The sequence below is a fragment of the Protomyctophum parallelum genome (genome assembly GCF_964188405.1).
Source record: "Protomyctophum parallelum genome assembly, chromosome: 12".
NCBI classification, from domain to species: domain Eukaryota; kingdom Metazoa; phylum Chordata; class Actinopteri; order Myctophiformes; family Myctophidae; genus Protomyctophum; species Protomyctophum parallelum.
In genome coordinates this window covers 42,584,262-42,607,997 of record NC_139712.1, presented here as the reverse complement: position 1 = coordinate 42,607,997, position 23,736 = coordinate 42,584,262, and the positions used below count along the sequence as shown (strand labels likewise).

The 23,736-nt window shown below is 43.8% G+C and overlaps 1 protein-coding gene across 1 annotated transcript in view; it reads left to right on the top strand.

The window, feature by feature from the left end:
• The window catches only part of dlgap1b (discs, large homolog-associated protein 1b), a 94,901-nt gene that overhangs the window by 14,819 nt on the left and 56,346 nt on the right, over positions 1 to 23,736 (top strand). The window contains exons 2-3 of the mRNA XM_083778042.1: positions 9,150 to 10,270; positions 12,540 to 12,754. Of these exons, the coding sequence (XP_083634168.1) occupies positions 9,194 to 10,270; positions 12,540 to 12,754 (1,292 nt within the window). The 5' untranslated portion in view covers positions 9,150 to 9,193. The remainder of the gene's footprint in view (positions 1 to 9,149; positions 10,271 to 12,539; positions 12,755 to 23,736) is intronic.

Below are 23,736 nucleotides of genomic sequence, written 5' to 3'. Positions count from 1 at the left end.
TAATGTGAGTACTTCTTCCACCACTGCAGCTGCACAGGAACCTAGGATGGAAACAGCAGGAAATCAATTAGTTTCCATGGTGATGCTGCACTCCCTCCTCCTCTGGGCTGTTATTTATGGACTGCTTTATTGTACTTTATTAAAGAAGCTAGACACAGTAAAGAGAAGTATTGTGGCTGGTACGGCGAGACTCATCCCTGAGTTAAGGTAATAATAGTAGCTTGAATGAACCCAAGGACACTTCACAGCAAAAGTAATGGACTACAATACCTACACACAAACAATTAACCAAACAACAATGAGAAACAACTACACTATATGCCATCATTCTGAGAGATTAGGTTTATGGTATACAGTATTTAGTTGCATGTGGACGTTACACACCGAAAAGAGGCGATCCACAAGCTCACAGTGCATGTCATTGCGGCGTGTTTGTAGATCTGGTACTTTTGCTGTGCAACACCGGCGCACAACTAAGTAAATTATGCTTCTTATCTTCTCTTCTTATGTTGGGAACGTTGTAAGCGCAGGGCTGCGAGAGCGGCGGCTGACAGCTCTTTCTCTCCAGACTTAATGCCGCTGTTAATTTATTTACCTTGATCAAACAACCCCCTCCCTGTCAAGGAATTTGTCTTCCGAGAAGTGTTTGGTGGTTCCCCATGCTATAACTCACCCCAGTCACTGCATTTGTCTGCGAGAGCTCTGACAGTCAGCCTAATTAGTTTGCTGGTGACAAAAGAGCTGTCACCGGGAAACTGGGAACACCAATCCATTCCATATAGAGTCATGTGTTTTCATAATATATCCAATACAGCAAGGAACAGTGCCTATACTCAGTGTAGCCTACTATATTGTATTGCAAGGACATTGGTGATCTGTTGGAGATGATGAATGTATCAGAGCTGAGTTTTAATAAGACTCGGTGTGTCCGGTGCCATTTAGCAATGTTTTGATAACATGCTCAACAGTTTGTACATACCTCCATCGAAGCCTTCTATTGCCCGCCCAGCATGTAATTGACGTGCCAGGCACATTTTGTAAGCTTTCATTTGTGATATTGGAAAGATACACACCGCCCCTCCTCTTATTGTCCTACATGTACATTTTAATAGGAAAACACCTCCTTTGCGTCTTCGTGTCTTCTATAGATTGAATAGCCCCAGGCTGAACATGATGGAATACTGTACGCTTCTCTTATCTCTTCCTATCAAATTTCTCATATTTTCTAGTTTGTTCTGCTCAATATTGCTTTTGAAGACTATGGAGATACAAACTTCAAGCACGCATATTCTACAAAGGAGGTTGTATATATTTGTTATACCCCTATAAGGAAAGAGAGAGAGTGATCTGTCTTTTAACACGTTAGCAGTGGCATTCAACCAACAGAGATAAAACCTGATAGCCATAAATAAATAAAAACGTCCATATAACACCAAAGAAAATAATCGCTCAAAGACTCTTTTTGGCCCCATCCCGGCCTTAAAATGTTATGCAACACAAGCATTCTCAAGAGGGAGGCTTTAAAGTAACTATACTAACTAAAGTTTTCAAATAATTCTAGTGGAGTAAAAGTACAATATTTAATTCTGAGATGTAATGGAGTAGAAGTAAAAGTGTAACAAATTTGAAATACTCCAGTTTTACTCAAGTAGAATTACCTCAATATTGTTAGAGACCCCACTCCAGTATTTCTTTGACACCCCGCCCCCCATTTGAAAATCTTTTTCAAACATTTTCAAGATTTTTGACGACACAAACTGACACTTTGAGAACCAAATGCTCTGTAGAGAACATTGAATACAGAGGCACCATAAACCATTTTCACAAAAAACTGTATATAAATAAATGATATTGAGATTGATTGGTTGTCTGCGGTTTTGAATTGGATTGGATTTTACAGGTGAAAGTGGAGGAGACATAATTGTCCTGAGATTGCTCTGAGATATTTCTGTGCTGCCAGCTGTCGCTTTCATGTTCCTAACTTCCCTTCCTTGTTGATAGTCGACCATCAAGGCAAGTCTACCTGGCTGATGTAACAGCATGACATACTATTTCAAATCACAACCAGACACCATTTGGTGAGGAAATTAGGAAATCCATGTGTTTTTTTCCCCCTTTTTAAGGGTGATAAAATGTGTCCTTTTCAAAAATAGGAATTGAAGAAATCCCCAAAGGATAGCACATCAGAGGCTCTGATAGAGGCTCTTAGCCGAAATGTGTAAGCGTTCGTTTATTTGTGCCAATGAAAAAGTGGAAATGTGAGTAGGCCTACTTTGTCCTCCACAGATTTTAAATTTGGGACGTGCTACCTTTTGGGGATTTTTTCAATTCCTATTCTTGATATGCATACTGGATGTTGGATCTAGCCACTCCACTGAGAAAACCTTTTTCTTCTAAAGTTGTTCACTATTTCCTTTTGAATGTACAGTATATTAACCAATTTACAAATTCAGATATTTTTTGTCTTGCCCAAAGACATGCCAGGGTTAATGTGATTAACTCATCTTTAAATGAAGGAGATTGAGAAGATGAGGTAATCACTACCCATGTTCCTTAAGCTAGAGCAACAGCCCTGTCGTGTACAGTGACATCACACTGCTGCAGCGTGACATCACACTGCTGCAGCGTGGAAATGAGTTAAATAACATGTACCACCATGACTTCATATGATTTCCCTTTTATTGCATGCACATGCGTGCGCACACACACACACACACACACACACACACACCAAAGTGCAAAGTTATTGTCCTATGAATTCCCTCAGCTTCCTTACCATCTCAACAAAACTCAGGCTCACATGTACTCAGAGCCTTTGTTTATTTGATTTGGTGCAAAACGTTACTGTTCGGCTGAAACCTTGTAGGCCTATCTCCAATATGTTCATCATACAATATAGTGGGGCACAAACGTGTCAAATATCTACACGCTCAATCGCTATTTTCACTATTTTAGAAACACTTTGAAAGTGAAAGTGGTTACATCTGTCGCCTGGTGAAAAGTATCAACAAGAGCGTGTCACTAATTACATTGGATCCATTTGGAACACAGGTTATTCTTTTCCCCATTCCATAAAAAAGTTATATGGTTTTGGACATACAAGGTTTACCACCCGACAGCGGCGATAGGAAAACATTGCACGGCATACAGTAAATGGAACGTGAAGATTAGGCCCGGCAGCAGCAGCAGCTGCAAAGCTTGGCCCCAGATAGGCGTAGACTTTACAGGGGATGATGATGGGAGGAATCTGTTTTCCATTTCTTTCCTATTTCTTTTCCTCTTTTTATTTCTGTACGATAAGTGAATCTCAATCTTGTCCAAACAAGCGTGACTGCCAAACTGAATTTAGACCGTCGTGCTGCTGATGCAGCGAGAGGTGCTACTGGATAACTTATCCCATTCTGACCTGAGATCAGATTCACACGAGGTTTCCGCCGGACACACACTGGTCTGATGGACCCATTCTGACCTGAGATCAGATTCTAAAAAATGTCAGTCGTTCTTCGATTTTTCAAAAAATAGCAGACCTACAAGCTCGTATCGCGCCACTCGGTGGCGCGATATGAGCTTGTAGATCTGCTATTTTTCAATAGCTAAAGCATAACATGATGCCGACACCAAAATGGGTGCCCGGTCAGAATGGGTTAAATACCAGCATGGCTCATTTCATCACTGCTGCCTTTTATTTACTGTCCTCCCCTTGTAGCGTACAATCACTAAATAAAAGTTGCTGAGATGTAATTATTTTTTGTTTTATTTGCACTGCAGTGGTCTGGGGGACCGTATAACCCCACGAGGGGGGTTCATTTTACGCTTGGTGTTGCAGGAGTTGCGAGAACACCCAGCGATTGAAGTACTCAAAAAAATGTACTTAAGTAAAAGTATCAGTACCCCAATGTAGAACAACTCTGTTTACTCTGTTTAAGTAAAAGTCTGGTATTCAACTTTTACTTGAGTAAGAATGCAACAATTATATTGGCATAAAAATATACCTAAAATATACCAAAAAATAAAAGTGCTCATTGTGCAGAATGTCCAATTTCAAGTTTTTAAAAAGCATAAAATATCTTTTGAAAATAGCAGATCTACAATGTGCATTGTGATCTCAAGTATATATAGCCTATAGAGCGTCGCAGTCCCGCCCCCTTTCATGACGACGCCAGGCCCAGGAAATAATTCCCAATGCATTTTTTTCCCATAGACATTTCAAAACGTATTTATTTAAAGACCTTATAAGCGTCGTACAAACTCAACTCGAGTTGTGACAAATCATGGCAACACTGAAGGAATAAATACCAGCACTCACGTTATCCGTTAGTGCTTGTTTTATTTCGACCGATGGACGTTTCGGACCGAGTCAGATTAGAGTTGAAGAAGGCCACTCGGCCGAAACGTCCATTGGTCCATTTGGTTACCAACTGTTCATCATTTAGCTGCAGGGGACCACCTGGAACCCCCTCAAGGACCACTGCAAGCTGGAAACACGACACAAAGCGCCATGTTTTGAGCATCTAGATCTGCAAAAGAAATCATTTGAATCCTGAAAAGTCCGTTTATGGACATATGAGGTTTCCGCCCGACAGTAGTCGTCGTTGTTGGAATGGTGATGGGGATTGCCTAGACCAGGGGTTCCCAAACTGTGGCGCGCAAACGCCCTCTAGGGGGTGCTTGACATAAAAAGGGTAATGGTGTTTTTATGGTTTTATGGCGTTATTTATTTAAAGGACCACTTCACCACTTTTCAACCTATCTTCATATAATAGGTCCTCACTAATAATCATGAAAAAATGGCGCAATTTCTTTCTACTCGGTCTGTGTCTCATAGGAGGGCAGTGGGCAGTTCAGAAACCGTCTTCCAATGACATCATCGATGGGGAATACAAGCTAATATTTCGAAACTACAGGCTTTCTAGTCCTGAAAATGCGATGCAATGCGAAAATGGAAGCCATCGTCGATACTGAAAATCTAAACATTTTTGTAAAAATATCTTGTTTAAAAAAAATTCTGCCTAATGATGATGTCACTGGAAGACGGTTTCTAAACTGCCCACAGCCCTCCTATGAGACACAGACTGAGTAGAAAAGAATTGTGCCATTTTATCATGATTATTAGTGAGGACCTATTATATGAAGATACGTTGAAAAGTGGTGAAGTGGTCCTTTAACACAAACAGCAAAATCAACACTGTTGTAAGGAGATGTATAGAGCAGCTGCAGGAGTACAGCAGCTGCATGTCTCTCAGTGCAGTGACATTCTGTGATTATTTGCCACTTGACTTAACTTGCACGGCCAAAAGCGTTTGGGGGCCGCATGCCTATAGACACCTACATGGGACACTCGGCTACTTTGGACATACAGTAATACCTCTAATAGAAGAGCCACAGCAGCTGTCTATGAGCTGAGCTGTGTTGTTGTCCCTGACGGCGTGTCACAACCAGCATGTCCCATGATACATTGTTGCAATATCACACCTAACAACCATGGCAGCATCAGAATTCAACACTGGAAACCCCAGCAAATCAGCCAGGGAGATATGTATGGGAATGTGTGTGCTTGGGCACGGCTGTGTCTGTTTCTCTCTGTGCGTGTGCGTGTGCGTGTGCGTGTATGCGCGTGTCACTAGCAGGCAGCCAGCCAACATGACCCAACTGCAGCTTTTTAGCTTCAGTGCCGGTCTGTGGCCAGCTGTGGACTGCCGCGAGGATCTTTTATTCAGGTCACATTCTGCGCTTCAGTGGCCAAGTGAAGAAAACCTCTGTCAATTGACTGCAATGAATACCTTTAGCTGGACATGGTCCAGTTTTTAAGTGTGTGTGTGTGTGTGTGTGTGTGTGTGTGTGTGTGTGTGTGTGTGTGTGTGTGTGTGTGTGTGTGTGTGTGTGTGTGTGTGTGTGTGTGTGTGTGTGTGTGTGTGTGTGTGTGTGTGTGTGTGTGTGTGTGTGTGTGTGTGTGTGTGTGTGTGTGTGTGTGTGAGTTTTTTGTGTGTGTTTTTATTTTTATTTTATCAATATCAGATAAAACTTTTAAGATTTTATATTATGCACATGCCATGGTCACATACTCACATAACCATTATATGTTGAGTGCATGCTTTGATGGTTACAGTTTTATAATCAGTTTTGATGAGTAAACCTTTGTGGAGATCTCAGTGCCATTCAGGATGGAAAATGAAATCCATTTGGATTTGGGGAGAAGTAGTTTCATAAGGGGCTGGTATGAAGTACTTGATATAAACAGAAAACGTTCAGTTCACTAGTCTACACTCTACTCTACACCTGCCTTCATTTCATCTGATTGTCTGTCTGGCAGGCACTTAACAAGCGATCGTTAACTGTGTCTGTTCTCCACTCTGATGAAGGTACATGTTCGATATATCATGCAGCCTTACTTATTAACCTATATTATGGCTATTAAAAAAAAAAGAAAAAAAAAAGATTCTTTTGATTTTCGATTATGAAATATTAAAATCGATTTCGGAGACTGCAACTATTAATCGGAAAATCGATTATTCGGTGGCATCCCTAGTGTGTATGTGTGTGTGTGTGTGTGTGTGTGTGCGTGTGCGCGCACATTTCTGTGCTTATCTTTTCATGCACTACGTTCACTCTTGTGTACGCGCAATGTTCTGGGTTGAGGATTGGCAGTATCGGATTCCATTTTCAGTCTCACAATACGGGACAATACTATGACAAACAGGCCTAATTCTCTCCCTGGCAAGGGGGGGGGGTTGTATCCAGCGGATTTCCATGGATAGCAAAAAATCATGAATATTTCCCAGTGCATCTATTTATTCCCGACATTCACTCGAATTCATTCAGACACTGTGCCCCGCAATGGGTCTTGCACATTTTATCCTCCCCGCTATGTAACAAATTGATTTTCATGTTATTTCGCTCCTTTGCTCTTTCCCCCTAGTTTCCTCTCATTATGTCTCCACTTACCCCCTTCTTGCTGCCCTTTTCTCTTGACTCTTTAACATTTTCTTACCACACTGGCCTTTGGCAGCACTTGGTAAGTAACAGTAATGAATTCCCCGTGTTGAATTGAGCCCCGGCGCTGAACCGAGCACCCGGGTTGCATGCAGTGTTGTTTTTGGCAGCAAATTTCTATTTTAGTTTTAGTCATAGTCTCTTGAATAGTTTTCACTTAGTTTTAGTCACATTTTAGTCACCTGGAATGTTCTAGTGTTTAGTCTAGTTTTAGTCGACTAAATTTCATACGATTTTAGTTGACTAAATCTACAGGTGATTTAGTCGACTAAAATGTGTTTTGACAGGCCTTGATGTCGCTGACATCTTTTACACATCGTTGCATGCTGAAAATAGCAGATATAGCGCGACGCGTTGTGAGATTGTATATCTGCATAGAACTGGATCTCTTCTCCACTAGTCCCTTCCTAACATTTTAGTCTAGTTTTTATTTGTTGACGAAATTGTCAGTATATTTAGTCTTAGTTTTAGTCATCATAGATTCGTTTTCATTTAGTTTTTATTTAGTTTTAGTCAGTGAAAAAAGGTAGTCTTAGTCGACGAAAACAACACTGGTTGCATGGGCTCTAGTTAATGTCCTGTTAGCTTTACCTCCAACGGAGCGCAGTGAGGGTTAAGCAGCCAGCCAGCCACAGCCCCGGACGGACACAGGGACGGCCGTTAAAGGGGCTCTGATGGATGCCATTGTTTTCGTGTCACCGCGGAAGGGAAAGGTCGTTTATAGCCGGTTGCCTTGCTTGGCCCAGAAGCTGTCGGATTGGATGTTACTGGCCAATTAGTCTGCCCTTAAGAGCAACACTAGAGGGACAGAGGGATTCTGAAGCACCAGAATGTGACCATTTCTGTGTGTGTGCGTGCGCACATGCGCATGTTTGCACTTTACCAGCGTGGACAGGACTAAACTTAAATGCTCTTGCGCTGTGCAGGTGTTCTTGCATTGCCCTCTCTGTTGCCTCCTCTGGATTGTGTTGTAATCAGGTTGAATGAGGCTCAAGGCATTGCATAGTTAGGAGGAAAAAGATATGTCTGATAGGTATAAATCTACCATAATACTGTATAAGACCAAGGACTGTATAAAGACTGTATGAATTAATAAATATGTAATAGCATGATAGCATCGATAGCTAGAGAGCTTGGAGCTCTCTAGCTCTCTCACAACGATCTATCCCCATGTTCAACTTGAACAGGGTTAATATAGCATATCGTAAACAATACACCGGAAAAACATGTCGAACAACAAGGTCAAAAAACGTATTTGTTTACAAATGGACAGATAATGCAAGACGTCACTGAATATTGCATACAGAAACTATCTCACGGGGCAGAGATAGTCCGGATATGCAATATCAGTTAGTGGAACCGGGGGACAGGGCATGGACGTCACTATGAGTGCAGTTAGTATAATACAAGCCTGCAAAAACATGTTATGGCATTCAGGAAACAAAACAATTCATATCAAGACACTGGCGGGGCCAGAACTAATACTATTTTAAAGTCAGTGGGCAGCGTGACCTACATTGTAAGTCACAGGGCAATATGAGCTTCATAATTCTGCAAAACCTATGGAATACCGGGTCACAGGTCACATGAAAACCTCCTCCACCAAAATAACAGATCTACAAATGAAAAATACCTAACAATGTCTCCTCGCCTATTGATTGTCTATGGACTGTTTATTTTTTCATATTCATAATCATATTGCTGCTTCTTTGCCAACACTACTCATGGATAAATATAGCTTACACTTGGAGTTGGAAATAGATGAGAGGTTCTCCAGTTTCCACTTCCTCCTTTGTTACCCTCAGATCCCTAAGATCCTGTGACACTTGCTTTTTTTCCCCCCGTGCTTTTCTTTTGTATCGCGTACTCTAATCTACAAGATGCAAACTGAGAAGTGAAGCTTGAGAATTGATCTGGATGTCAGGGAATGCATGCCAAGTGTGTGCTAAATTTAGAGAACATTCTTTGGGTGTTTTGAAGGACAAAAGAAAAATCCCAAGTACGGAACGGGCACAACTTCTGTTGGCATCAAAATGTCTGCACATTCACAGAGCAGCTGCCAAAAAGTGTCCTTCAAACTGGAGCAGATGGACTGTGCCGTATTGTATGCAAATGCAAAGTGTTTTATAATTGTCTTCTCTGTCTGTCTCTCCGTGCAGAGCTCCCTCATTAGCAGCCGGATGTGTGCGTCGGCACGTCCACAATGACCATGAAGGGCCTTTCCGACGGCCGCAGCCACCATCACGCGGTGACCTGCGACCCCTCCTCCATGACCTTGGGGCACCCGGAACGCCGGCCGTATTTCCTCAACCCCGGAGACACGCACCCGGCGGACCACCCTTACTATGCCCAGCGCAGCTCCTTCCAGTCCGAGTGCGGCCCTTACCCCGACCTGGCCAGCTGCACCTTCCCTCGCAGACACTGCAGCACCCACCACGAGGCCAAGGAGGAGTGCAGCAGCGCCCTGGTGCCCTACACCGGTGGCGGGCCACCGGCGGGCGGCAAAGGAGGCAGTGGAGGAGGCGGCGGCAGGAACAACAACAACCGCGGCGCCCCCGCCAACCTCCTGGCGCAGTTTGAGCGGCAGGCGCCGGTGCAGCGCGACGGCTACCACACGCTGCAGTACAAGCGCACGGCCACGGAGCACCAGCGCAGCGACAGCCCGGGACGCATCCGACACCTGGTCCACTCGGTCCAGAAGCTCTTCACCAAGTCCCACTCCCTGGAAGGGCCCGTCCCGGGACCCGGGACACTCCAGAGAGTGAACGGGGGCAAGGCCAGCCCCGACGACCCCCCGTCGTGCTCGGGGACCTTGAAGCTCAGCAAGCGCGGCAAGAGTAAAGACCGCTCCAAGTCGGAGCCCAAGATGCGCACGGCCACCTCGGGCTACTGGAGCTCGGACGACACGCTGGACCGGGAGTTCTGCAACTACCACCACCACCACCGCCAAGCGCCGTCGGGGGTGATGACCATGGGGCGCCACCCGGACAAATCGCAGTCGCAGTACTTCATGGAGTCCTACAACACCATCAGCGCTCACACGCTGAAGACGTCGCGTAGCAACAACGACGTGAAGTGCTCGACGTGCTCGGTGGTCGGCTCCGGACCTGCGGGGCTGCAGCTGGCGAGGGCACTGGACGCCGGGCAGCAGCTGCAGCTGAAGAAGAGCTCGTGGTCGTCCACACTGACGGTGAGCAGAGCCAGGGAGGTCTACCAGAAGGTCAACCTAGATAGAGCGCTAGTGAAAGCCGAGCAGGCACGCACCTGCCACTTCCTGCAGGTAGGACACTAAGCTTTTAACCTCATGTCTGGCATGCTGTGGTGGGTCCCGGTCGCATGCTGTGGTGGGTCCCGGTCGCATGCTGTGGTGGGTCCCGGTCGCATGCTGTGGTGGGTCCCGGTCGCATGCTGTGGTGGGTCCCGGTCGCATGCTGTGGTGGGTCCCGGTCCCATGCTATGGTGGGTCCCGGTCCCATGCTATGGTGGGTCCCGGTCGCATGCTGCTTGCCTGCGAGCTCTCAGGCTGTATGTCCAGGCCCTTCATCCTCACACTGTTATGACCAGAGTCAGTTGTTGCATGTTTTCAATCACTGTTCCTCAGTGTCTGTGTACTTTGCATGTGCATAAACATATGTGTTTTTACTGCTGTACCACTGTACTATATTATGTACTGTATATGCAGTAGTCGAAAAGGATGGATGTTTACATCCCACAGTTAGCCTCTGCATATTGGATTAGCAAAGTGCCAAGCCGATTTCACTATGTCTGGTGTGCATGCATTGCTTATCTGGCACAAGAGAAATGTTTTGCATTAAGCCTGCATTTGTCTTCAAATGGAAGATCAGATACAGCAGTGCCAAAGTAGCTACACCACTGTGCAGCTCTGATCCATCTTCAAAGCCTAGATGTGGACATGCCGTTTCTGTAGCAGCAGTAGCCACTAATGCCCTGGGTGTGAGCATGCATGCATGCGCATGTGATTTGCATGCATGCGTCTCTCCGGCAGAACTAGATGTGCTGCTGGGAGACCAGAGGAAGCCTGGAGGGCATAATAACCTCACTGTATTTGGAGGGAATATCACACATCCCTTGAGCTCCCATGGTACCTCACTGCCTCCCTGTGTGCCCCCCCCCCCCCCCTCCCCCTTCCCTGGAAGAAGATAAAAGAGGAAGACATTCCGTCTGATGCATCCTCTCTCACGACCACATGTGCTGCAATTATGAGCCCCGAGGAGAGACGGACAGAAAAGGGGTGACAAAGAGACGGAGACAGTGTACACAAGTCGTCGCATACAGGGGGGGACCAACAGGAGGGGAGGGGAGGGGAGACTGGTCTCTGTGGCCATGCATTTTAACAGCTCGGAAGGAGATGAAGGAGGGATATTGTGTATGCATGGCCACACGTTTTCTCCGCCAGGAGGAAACCGCAGTTTTACATAAGACTTTCCCAAGGCTCTCGTTGCTGTTTTACCTGCAGTACACAACACATGTGCACAATACTCGCATGATGATGACGCAGACTCCCACGCAAACACTTCCGCACACATGCAGACCCTTAAGCCTGCATGTCTAAATCAAGTCCCCGAGCCCCCCCTCTCTCTCTCCTTCCTGCACCTCGGTGAAACCATGAAGGTTAAAAAATGTGTCGAGCATCGTTGAAAGCTCCACACCACGCTGCTAGAATGCCGGGGTCATCCTGCGGAATTCTGTGTGTCGTTCAAATGCGCTCAACCTTCTTCAGGTCTGTGCAGATGTTGATGTCACTATACTATGTCCGTGGCTTGGTTTCCCTATGGCTTCCTGCTCAATGACGATGTCACGCATCATTCATTTATTCAGTCAGTCAGTGTGTGTCTCTCTCTCTCTCTCTCTCTCTCTCTCTCTCTTTCTCTCACACTGTATCTCTTTTCTTTTTTCACCTCAGAGCTGGTGCCCTAAAAGCCACTCACGTTGGGACCACAGTGGTTTTCACTGAACAAAACCTTCTTTGTTTTGCTAGCACTTTTACCCCCCACCCCACCCCCCCCACCACCACTCTCTCTGTCTCTGTCTCTCGCGCTCACTTAGACGAGAACTCCTAGATAGCCTTGGCTCCTTCTTCTTTTCTTTTCTTTTTTTTTTTTTTTTACACATTCATTGGAAGTGTGTGAAAAGTGGACCGGGGGGCCCCACAGCGCTGCAACGTTTTGTCTAAAACAATTTATCTGGCTGCATTTGATATGCCACATGCGTCACAGGAAAGACACACGGAGGCCTTCGGTGCATGCACGCTTATTATGGTATGCGTCATTGTGGTTTCTTCCTGCGAATTACGTTACTGTTAACCACTGATCCTTCACAGCATGATGGGTAAAATGTCACTGGATGGATGGTGAGCCGGTAGGTGTGTTTTTTGGTTGCTTGTCAGAGGGATATTTAAGGACAGGGAAGACATCTTTCTTTGGACTCTTTTGTGTCTGCACGTTTTCTCGAGTAAGTTGTTTTGAAAGTCTCTCCTGTCCCGTCGTGATCAGCACGTTTAAATTCAGTCCTCATCATCGTCTCTACAGGTGCCCCAGGATGAGTGGAGCGCTTTCTCCCCGCTCGGAAAGGACGACGAGATCCCGTGCCGGAGGATGCGCAGCGGCAGCTACATCAGGGCCATGGCGGACGAGGACAGCGGGGACTCGGACTGCAGCCCCAAACCCTCGCCCAAGGTTCAAGCGCGGCGGGCCAGCTACCTGAAGGCGACCCAGCCGTCCCTCACTGAGATGACCACGCTCCAGTGAGTAACGTTACCCTATGCATGGCACTGTATGTTAGCTTCCTAGTCTAACCCGTCATGCCATAATTAAGCAATTCCAGGTCCCAAATGTTGTAAGTTTGTTAGTGTGGTGTGCGCACGTGCTTGTGTGTGCACGCATGCTTGCGTGCGCTTGCGTGTCTTTGTGAACATGTGAATCTGAATAAGGTGTGTAAGCCCTCATGGGTGTGTTAACATTTCGGCTCCTTCAGCATGTGAAGTTCAAGACAGTGTGTAAAACATAATGAACACTCCAGATCTTGCTGTGTGTTTAGCTTGCTTATTACCTAGACATACTGCTTGACTGGAACAAACGGAAAGATACTGTCACAGTAACAGAGAAAGATAAAGAGAGTAACAGATGAAGAGAAAGTGTTACACTATCAGAGTTTTAATTCATTCATTCATTTACCACTTAAACCTCGTACTTGGGCTGGATTGGATTAGGGGCTCACTCGTTTTTGCTCTACATGTCTTTGGTGCAAATAGCCGATCTATGAGTTTGTAGACTTTGTAGAATGCTATTCTCGCTGAATGTTCATCCCAGAATGACATAATAGGATTGACTCTAGGATTCATGTGGTTAATTTCGCTGTGCAAGAACAGCCAGAGTGCACGTGAATTAGAGGGAGGACGATTGGAGAGATAGATAGGGGAGGTGGGGTAATGTGTGATCACGTTGCACCTTTCTGTTTGTGTGTCAATACCCGACTCTCAGTGGCCCAGTTTTAATTACCTGTTCCCTGTGTACACCTCAGATAAACCCCGCTATCTTCACAGTCGGCCTCTCTATCTCTCCACTCTCGGGCCCCAAACATTCAGTGCTCTGCCTGTATGATAATAAAAAAAAGAAAATAGATGACACCTTAAGGGGCGTGCAGATAGGGTTGTGTGGCGCAGGAGTAACGTTCCTGCCCGGCATCCGTGCATGGAGAGAATGGGGAATGGTGCCTCTGGGCTTGGCTGGCCGCTCCGACCAACACAATTGGCTTTGCTGTTCACAGGTGGGAAGCTGGCAGGGCAGGGTGATCTCTATCGCTGAACTATAGCAGCTACAGTCTGGTGGGTCAGGATGGCTGACCCACCAAGAATGGCATGAAACCTATCTAGCGTGTAGTAGCTTCCAACGACGCTGGGCAGCGCTCGCTTCCGCTATGGTCCGTCAGTGAAATGTTTCCCCACCATCCACCACCATTATAAGCCTGCCCCCGACCACTGGTTGGTCCTTGAGGTGGTTCCAGGTGGTCCTAAATGATAGAGAGTTGATAACCAAATGGACCCTGATAGATCTTTAACTCTTGCAGGTGTAAAATGAAACCAAATGCCATTTGGTTTCATTTTATGCTCTCAGGAGTGAAATTATTCTGTACACAATATTGAAGGTTTTGGGTCTGAGAGGTTAATCTCATCAAATGGTGGTTCCGTGGCTCAAATGCTGAATAAATAATGGACCTTGATATGAAAAGGGTTGAAAACCCCTGCCTTATACAGTAGGTGAAGTGGATGTCCTGTAATGCATTTGGAGAAAGTCAAATTACTTTTACCCTTGAGCAAAGCTTGTAGCACAATAACAGCCTATAGGTAACATACTGTACACTAGAGCTGGGATCGGGCCGACTTTATACATCCCGACCATTTATACATCCCGATCATAGCCTATGATTAATAAATAGCATAGTATAACACGCCGTGCACATTACAAAGCACACTGCACAGCACTGTGCGCAGTTAGATGCATACACACAGTCATTATCACACACACACACACACCCCTGCAGTCTTACCAGCATTGATGATTGATTTGACACCGGCAATTCTGCATTGGCAATATTTAATCCACACAGCGTGTTCGTGCAAAGTTGCAAACTCTTAATAAAGTGCTATTCAATCAAACAATCCACGCCAGCGGGAGGCGATTATTGGTAGCCTAATTTGCCACGGTCCATGGGCAGGATCGAGTTATTTACTCATACTCAACTCGTCACTGTTCAACAGCTAATAAATCAAACTATTTATATTAATCCAACCATTGCGGTTTACATGGAGGAGGAGGATCACATCCGCCGTGGGTGAGTTCAACCTAGGCTAACGCCGTCCTCCTCTCTTCAGTGGTTCTTCCAGCTGCGCCCCATATGTAACCTCAGTCCCTACGCTCATTCTGTAACTACTGACCTACAGAATTAGCGTAGGGACTGAGGTTCACATGGGGCTACGTTCGCTGCTGCTGCTGCTTGCAGCACGTGCGTTGCAAGTTTGCAACAACAAGTGGTGCTGCTGCTTGCAGACAGTGCATTGTCACGCTGCACCACCTTAATATATAGGCTACTCTAAAGTGCACCATGAGTCCTGGTTAACCAGGAAACACACAGAGAGACAGACTAGTCGGATCGTTTTTATTCATATTTACATTTTATTTTCTATATAGGCCTATCAACAGCATGGCCGGCCCGAACCGAAGCCCGACCAACAATTATGGAAATGAGCCCGGCCCTAGCCCGACCCGACGGGTCCCGACGGGTCCCGTCGGGTTTCGGTCGGGTATCCCAGCTATACTGTACACGAGTGTCTCCAGTGAAATACTAGGTGGGAAAAAGTGAGGTACCAGGTCTCGGTTATTTTAATACATTAACTTCCGTCACTGCCAGTGTTTTTCAGTGAAGAGACCCTTATTTTGAAGGCCTGTAGAGCAGAAGAAGAGAACGTAAATCCGAACAGACCGCTTCATTCTGCTACCGAAAACCTCGTTGCAACACACATTTGTGTCAGTGACACATTCCTGAATGCAACGATGCATGCTTGCATGCTTGCGTAGCTCGAAGGTTACTTTTAAGCATAAACATTCATATATAGTATGTTTCAGTCTTTATCACCTTGTAGCAGTAGCATGCCAGCAAGCAAGCATGCACGCAAGCACTCACACACACACACACACACACACACACACACACACACACGCACACGCACACGCACACGCACACACACACACACACACACACACACACACACACACACACACAATTTAACTAGTCAGAGAATCGCAGCAACAAGATCGATAAATGTTATTTAATGATATGAAGCAAAAATGAGGTTCACCCTCCCTCCGTAACATTTGCCCCAACTCCATATCCACCCATATCTGTGCATATGTACTGTAAAAATCACACCCGTGTGAACTGAGTGGTGCAGCCCCCCACCCCCTCTCTCTCTCTCTCTCTCTATCTCCCTCTCTCTCATTAGCAGGCAACATTGCAGCACTGCACTCTCTCTGTTTCTGGCGCCCCCTACTGGTACCCTATAGTCATACTGGTGCTCATGACCACATGGGTACATACATACATGACCACATGGGTACATAGGTGTACACGGACATTGCTGGTTGTAGGAGTGGTTGCACCACTCAAAAATATACGCAGATGTTAAGTCTTCCCAGTTCAGAACTGGGGAAGATCACTTCATTCATAAAGAGGCATGAGGAGGACATCAGTGTTTCTACATAATGTGTGCACATACACACGCACGCACAGATCAAGTGGCACAGCTTGGGGCCTACTAAATACTTTAATTTGTTCTGGGGTACAGTATCATCATCATCATCATCATCTGATGGAATGTGATGAACAAACACAACTGTAGATGATAAAAAGCAGATAACGATTCAATTATCATGTGCCTTGTTTTGCATCACATAGATTCTAGCCAGGTAATTTTTTTAACAATATATTTATTTACATTATTTTTCAATTATATAAAACATTACAGTTATAGCTCTCTTGTTAATAAAATGTTCAGAAAAAACACAAAAATATGTCCAGAAATAACAGATACACAAATACAATACAAATATAATTACAAAACATAAATAAAAAATACAATCATAATAACAAACACAACTCAACAATCAAAAATAAAACGGATATGGTCCCCATTTTCCTCCCCACATTACTGTGGCTTATCTAATACAGGTCCTAATGGATTGCTTTCCATAAAACGCATGAACTGTCCCCATATTTCTTGAAAGTCATCAGATTTCCCTTTAATGGCTAAAGTACAAACAAACAGTACCAAGCATAATAATATAAGCGTCCCTATAAACTAGTACAACTAAGCAAGCCTACCAATACATATATATAGATATAACAGTATTAGCTCTCTATATATTTATTACTACTAATCAAACATAATAATGAATACAGCCAACGGCTGTTACAATATTTAACATTATTGAACTTAAAACTGGAAATATAGTTGGAAATAGTTAGTTGTGCCGTTGTTGCTGCCCCAGGTCAATTTAGCCAAATACCAAAAAAAAAAAGAGAAAAAAAATGAAAAAAGACCATTACTGCATCAAATGTATTCAATAATATTGGTTCCATCTTGCACACGTCAACAATCCACATCCGCCTTCTGAACCTGATCACATTTGACAGTTTGGGCTCAGGCCCGTTCTCCTGTGAAGGTTTTCATTTGAGACTGTCGTAGGCTAAAATATCCTCAATATTCTCCTGCTTGATGTCTGGTTTGTCTGGGTTTTTCCAAAAGAGTGCAATTGTATGTTTAGCCTGTAGAAGAGCGTAAGTAATCATACTCTTCTTTTTACTATTAACTTTGACGTTATTAGGAAATATACCCAAGATACACAGTTGTGGACAAATAGGAATATCCTCTGAGATTATCTGGGATAATATACCAAGTACTTCTTTCCAAAACGTCATGATCTCTGGGCATTGCCATAAACAGTGAAATAATGTACCCTTCTCCACATTGCACTTTACACATTGGTCTGGTATATTAGGATCAAAATGTTTTAGTAGAGAAGGAGTAATATACGTTCGCATCAACCGTATTGTAGTAGCTTGCATCTGGTATTGATCGTCTGTGTTTGGGCTTTGTAGCAAGCCCTCTCCCAATGTTCAACACTTATTTCTACATTTAGATCGTTACACCAGGCAAATCTTCTACACTCTGAGGATTCCCCAGACAACCTCACAAACATATAAACCAGAGACACTTGACCACGACCATCAGAATAACTTACAATAATCTTTTCTAAAACTGATAGAGATGGCAGCTGGATTGAGTTGTCTTGGGTACTTGAAATAAAACTTCTTATCTGTAGGTACTTAAAAAAATGATTTGATGGAATATCATATTTCCTTCAAAAGACATCAGTACATGCTTTTCATACATATCAGAGATTTTGGCTTTGATTGATTTAAACCCCCCATTGTGACTCCCAGGTTTAAAATTCTGGTTACCCAACAAAGGAGAAAAACGTGAAAGTTTAGTAACTGAACCAAGGTATTTTTGTGCTTTAAACCAGACTTCAATCGTGTTCCTAACAAATGGGTTCTTTGTCTTTTTTTGTAATATTTTAAGGGAGTCAGAGTATAAATAAATTAAGGTTCAAAGGCAGGGAAGATGTTGTGTTACGCTCTATTTGCATGTTCTATCAGAAAAGCAGAACATTGCTGCTCTTATCTGAGCTGCCATATAATACCAGTAATACCCCCCTCTCTCATATGGCAAGAAGAGTAGTGACAATTGTAATTTGGGTTTCTTTTCTTTCCAAATAAAGTTAGTAAAGAGTTTTTTAGTACTGTGGGATAGTAATTCCTTTTTGAATCATGCAGTGAACAGATAAAGCATGTCTTTGAATTGGCTGGGATTATTCCACGCACAAAGAAATCATGGGAGAACATACCATCCCTTTTCCTCGCTCACTATAACCATCTGTCTCTGCTGCACACAAACTGATTTATATCTGTCCCAGATCTTATCACATTTATTTAATTATTTTCCCGGCGGGAACTGGCATCCTGGGTAATACGTTACAGTAATCAATTTCCCCGTCCCTCTTCCTCTACCTCCTTCCATCTCTACAGTCGGCACGGGGAGAACGGTGAAAGCACTGCTGGAAGAAGTACTCAGATTTTGGACCTAAGTAAAAGTAGCAATACCACAATGTAGGAATACTATGTTACAAGTTAATGTCCTGTATTCAAAACCCGTACTTAACCCATTTAGACCGTAGGCCGATTCTGAACAGTTCTCGCCACAGTTTACTATGGCTAAAATCTAAAATGACACCGATTTTCAAGGACCACCGGCACACCCCAGTAAATATTTAATAATATAAGAAGGCATATCAGAATAATTTCATTTTATTTGATTGGTCATATTTGTTACAGACTTTTCTGAAGTCTAGGGGTAGGCCTATACTGCCCGCAACAATCATAAAAGAGTATTTATTATAATACTCACAAATAAATAAGTTACAAAGTGGCTTAAAGTGCATGGCAAATATGACACCAGAATGGCTCTGTGAGCACTGACGGAATGACTTACATTACAGGGTGATGAATGAAGTGAACAAAAGAAAAGACGGTGATGACAACACGGATAACACTAAAGGCTCATACATAGTCTGGATTTTCGGTGGTTAGGTGACCACCAAACTACAACATGACGTCACGAGCCGCGGTGAAGAGCAAACCACCGCCACCGCTCCAGCCCTTCTCTCTGTTTTTACTCACCACCGCTCAACGTTATTTCAGCTCCGGTGGTCAGCTCACCACCGGAGCAGTGGTCACCTCACCACCGAAAATCCAGACTATGAATAGGCCTTAACTCAAAACCCTGACAAACCTACAAGAACGAAACTACAACTGAACCTAACAAGCAAGAACTACACAGAACTAAACGGGACAAAACTATAACACTCCTTCCCGAAGGGAGTGAAACTAAGAGTAAAGCAAAACAACACTATAAACTAACGAAACTAAGCAGACATGACGAAAATAACAGAAGTAGGCGTCTGGAGGGAAGACCAACGCTAAGCAGTGTTTCTGGCAGAGAGTGAGCTTTGTAGCCAGTTAGCCAAGACTCTGAGGTGCCACAGGACCGATTAGCCAATAGGATCCAAGCATTGCCAGGCCCTCCTCAAGATGGCAGCTCGTTAGGGACACATCACTCATCATCTGTAGGGATGACAGGAACAACAAACAGTACCAAGCATAATAATAAGCGTCCCTATAAACTAGTACAACTAAGCAAGCCTACCAATACATATATATAGATATAACAGTATTAGCTCTCTATATATTTATTACTACTAATCAAACATAATAATGAATACAGCCAACGGCTGTTACAATATTTAACATTATTGAACTTAAAACTGGAAATATAGTTGGAAATAATTAGTTGTGCCGGTGTTGCTGCCCCAGGTCAATTTAGCCAAATACCAACAAAAAAAAAGAGAAAAAAAATGAAAAAAGACCATTACTGCATCAAATGTATTCAATAATATTGGTTCCATCTTGCACACGTCAACAATCCACATCCGCCTTCTGAACCTGATCACATTTGACAGTTTGGGCTCAGGCCCGTTCTCCTGTGAAGGTTTTCATTTGAGATAAAAAATATCCTCAATATTCTCCTGAGGCATCTTGTCTGGAATATGTCTAGCTTGTGACAGATGGTCTGTGTCACTTTCCATGACTCTGTCCCATACAGGAGAACCTCAAGGACATTATACTCGGCTTAGTATCCTGATGTCACTTGTCCTGATGTCACTGATGTCCTGATGTCACTTGGGTTATCCCCAGGTCACAGAAGTAGTTATTTCTATTGACAATACGACAACTGTCTTCCAAATATGATGAACAAATCAGCCAGGCAATTCTGTCAGGTATGTGACTGTCGTTACATTTGTATGCCTGGATGTGTTTGGAGAAAATGCATTCATTTGCGTACTCTTTGGATAAATTAATACTTTTTTGATGCTTCATATCCATATGAGTAGAATCAGTTGTTTATTTTTGTAACACATGCAGTTCTTATATGGCACGATGCTATAGATCAGAGGTTCCCATCCACCCGTACACGGACCGGTGCCGGTCCATGGGATACGTGCCACTGGTACGTGAGAGGGGAATTCCAAGTTTTCACGTCGTATAAAAATCCATTTGAAAACACTGAGAAAACGCAATGCGCGTAGAGCACGACGCTCAATCACCCATTGGAATGCAAATGCTTGCCTTTCAGGCTGCCTTTGTATCCTTCTCATCTCTTTGAAAACGCTTCTGATTGTGTGGGGGGTGGCGGGGGGGCGGACGGACGACGACACACCAAACGGCGGTGAAAAGTTGACTCGTCTGTTCATTGACTGATTTATAAACGGCTTCGAGTCAGTGTTACTTCCATGTTGCGTAGCACTGTCCAATCCTTGGTATCTTTACCGTTCATGTATGCTCTGCGGGCAGCAGCAGCTGTAAGCTATTTTGTCACGATCGCGCTAATGAAATCAAACGCTACAGGATTATTATTTCATGTCAAAACGAAAAGATGGTGTTATCCAGGTAAAGTATTACCTATAGGCCTAGCCCTGTAAACATGACTCTCGTATTCATACGAGAGTCATGACGCAACTTCACCCTGGTTTTTGCAGACGCTACATTTACAAATAATTAAAATATATAAACATTCGCATTTCAAATATAAAGTACTCACAAAGTGTCCCACGGGTGTTAGTTAGTAGCAGCGCCAGCGATTAGAATTTCTGCATCCCGCGTTGTTTAATAAAAAGCATTTTTATCCGAGGTGTTATTTTGCCATTGGCTTTCAACTACGCGCCCCTATCGGTCGGGAGGAGGGTGGCACTCGGTGTGTTCGATATAGGTATGCTGACCGCCCTGCCAATACAGACTAATAGGCGAGTGCGCTCCCGGTGTGCAACTGTGGATTTCCCAAACGAACCCTGTTTGAAAAAAGTAGCCGGAGAGCTCGGACAAAAATGCTTTTTATTGAAGAACGCGGGACGCAGCAATTCTAATCGCTCGCGCTGCTACTAACTAACACCCGTGGGACACTTTGTGAGTACTTTATATTTGAAATCTGAATGTTTATATATACGGAAATCTTGTAAATGCAGCGACTGCAAAAAACAGGGCAAAGTTACTGCATGACTGTCATGATAATTATCATGGCAGTCATGTTCCAGGGCTACTATAGGCCTAATGCCTAATGTGTCACTCTGCATGTTTAACTAAGTTTTCCACATGTCCAAAGCAATTTATGAAAAAGACATAAGCCTGACCCTTTTTTAAATAAATCATACTATCATTGTTTAGGTCAATGATATGCAATAACAAGAAGTCATGTGTGTTTTGTTTTAGCTTGTATTTTGTTTTGTAATATGATGCGCTGATTGGTTGGCACTTTTAATTTCGTTGTACACGTTGCAATGACAAATAAAGATCTATCTATCTATCAGAAGACACCCACCCTACTCCTCCACCATACTCCTCCCTTTTAATATTATCTGCTGACAGGTCATGCCCCAGCACCCCACAGTAAAGACCACCCCCTCTGTCGAGCCTCCCTCACCCCTCGAACATGGCCTACTTGTGTTGTTGTTTTGTATAGACGTTCAGCCAAATCGCAACAAGGTGGATTCAAACTCTTTCACCCCTGTGCCACCAGAACGCATACAAATGCTCTGAAAAGCCTAAAAAGCCCTTTACATGCAGCAGAGACAGGCAGCGGTTGAGCAACAGGATGATCACAGCTGGGTATATGTAAAGTATGGCCACATGTGCGTCACATCTCCGTCACCATTGCCCCTGGCTACAAGATTTTTCTCCGTTTTAGACGGACCACTTCTCCACACAGCACGTATTCTCGTCATCATGCCCCGCATGGTGCCTGTATGGCCAGAAGCCACCACCACCGTAGATGTGCATAATTGCAACATGCATGACAATAATACTGTTCTGCGTGAAAGCCATCGAACCTCAGTGTGGTGCCTTTGAAAAGCACAAAATTGAGCATTCATGACTACTCAGTAGCATCTGACATTTCAGCACTACTACTACCCTCACCAAAGTAACTTGTAACTAAAGCTGTCAAACAATTCTAGTGGAGTAAAAAGTACAATATTTTCCTCACAGTAATTATTGAAAGAAATAAAATGAAATGCTCAAGTATAAGGTAAAAGTACCTCAAAGCCATAAATAAGTTACAGTACTTACTTGAGTAAATGTACTTGGTTACTTTGCACCTCTGCCTGCAGGTGCGTCAATCAGTCAGAACCAGACGCGGGCAGAATGGAGCAGACCTTGTCAGAACATTTCTACAACCTCATTTTACCAGTTCCCACCCGACAGAAATTACATTCTGCCTCATGGCAACAACAACAAAAAATACCCTCATATACTGTGCAGTGTTGTTTTCGTTGACTAAAACTAAGACGAAATTTTTTCGTCAACTACCTTTTTCCACTGACAAAAACGAATGGAAACTAAATGAAAACTAAGCTATGATGACTAAAACTAAGACTAAATATACTGACAATTTCGTCGACAAATAAAAACTAGACTAAAATGTTAGGAAGGGACTAGTGGACAAGAGATCCACTATACACTGACACGAAACAAGACAGGAACGCCCAAAAACGTCACATCCGGTTTTTTACCCTGGGCAGAATTTTCTATGGCTGCCAATGCAACTTTTTCCAATCCTTAATCACATACGGACAAACATCTATGCCGATAATATCTAACTTGCGGAGGTAACGTGCCTTGTCCACGGGCAACAGATCTTTCAACGTATGGCATTGCAAATACGTTTGATAATCGCTACTCTGCGCAATTGTTTTGGAAATGCCCTGGGGGTGGTGACTCCGCCCTGAATACGCGTTTTCGTGTCAGTGTATAAGTCATTTTACACTTGGTTGCAAATAAGTAATTATGACGGCAACAAGGCCTGCAAAAATACATTTTAGTCGACTAAATCACCTGTAGATTTAGTCGACTAAAATCTTATGACATTTAGTCGACTAAAACTAGACTAAACACTAGAACATTCCAGGTGACTAAAATGTGACTAAAACTAAGTGAAAACTATGACTAAAACTAAAATAGAAATTTGCTGCCAAAAACAACACTGATACTGTGTATGTATAT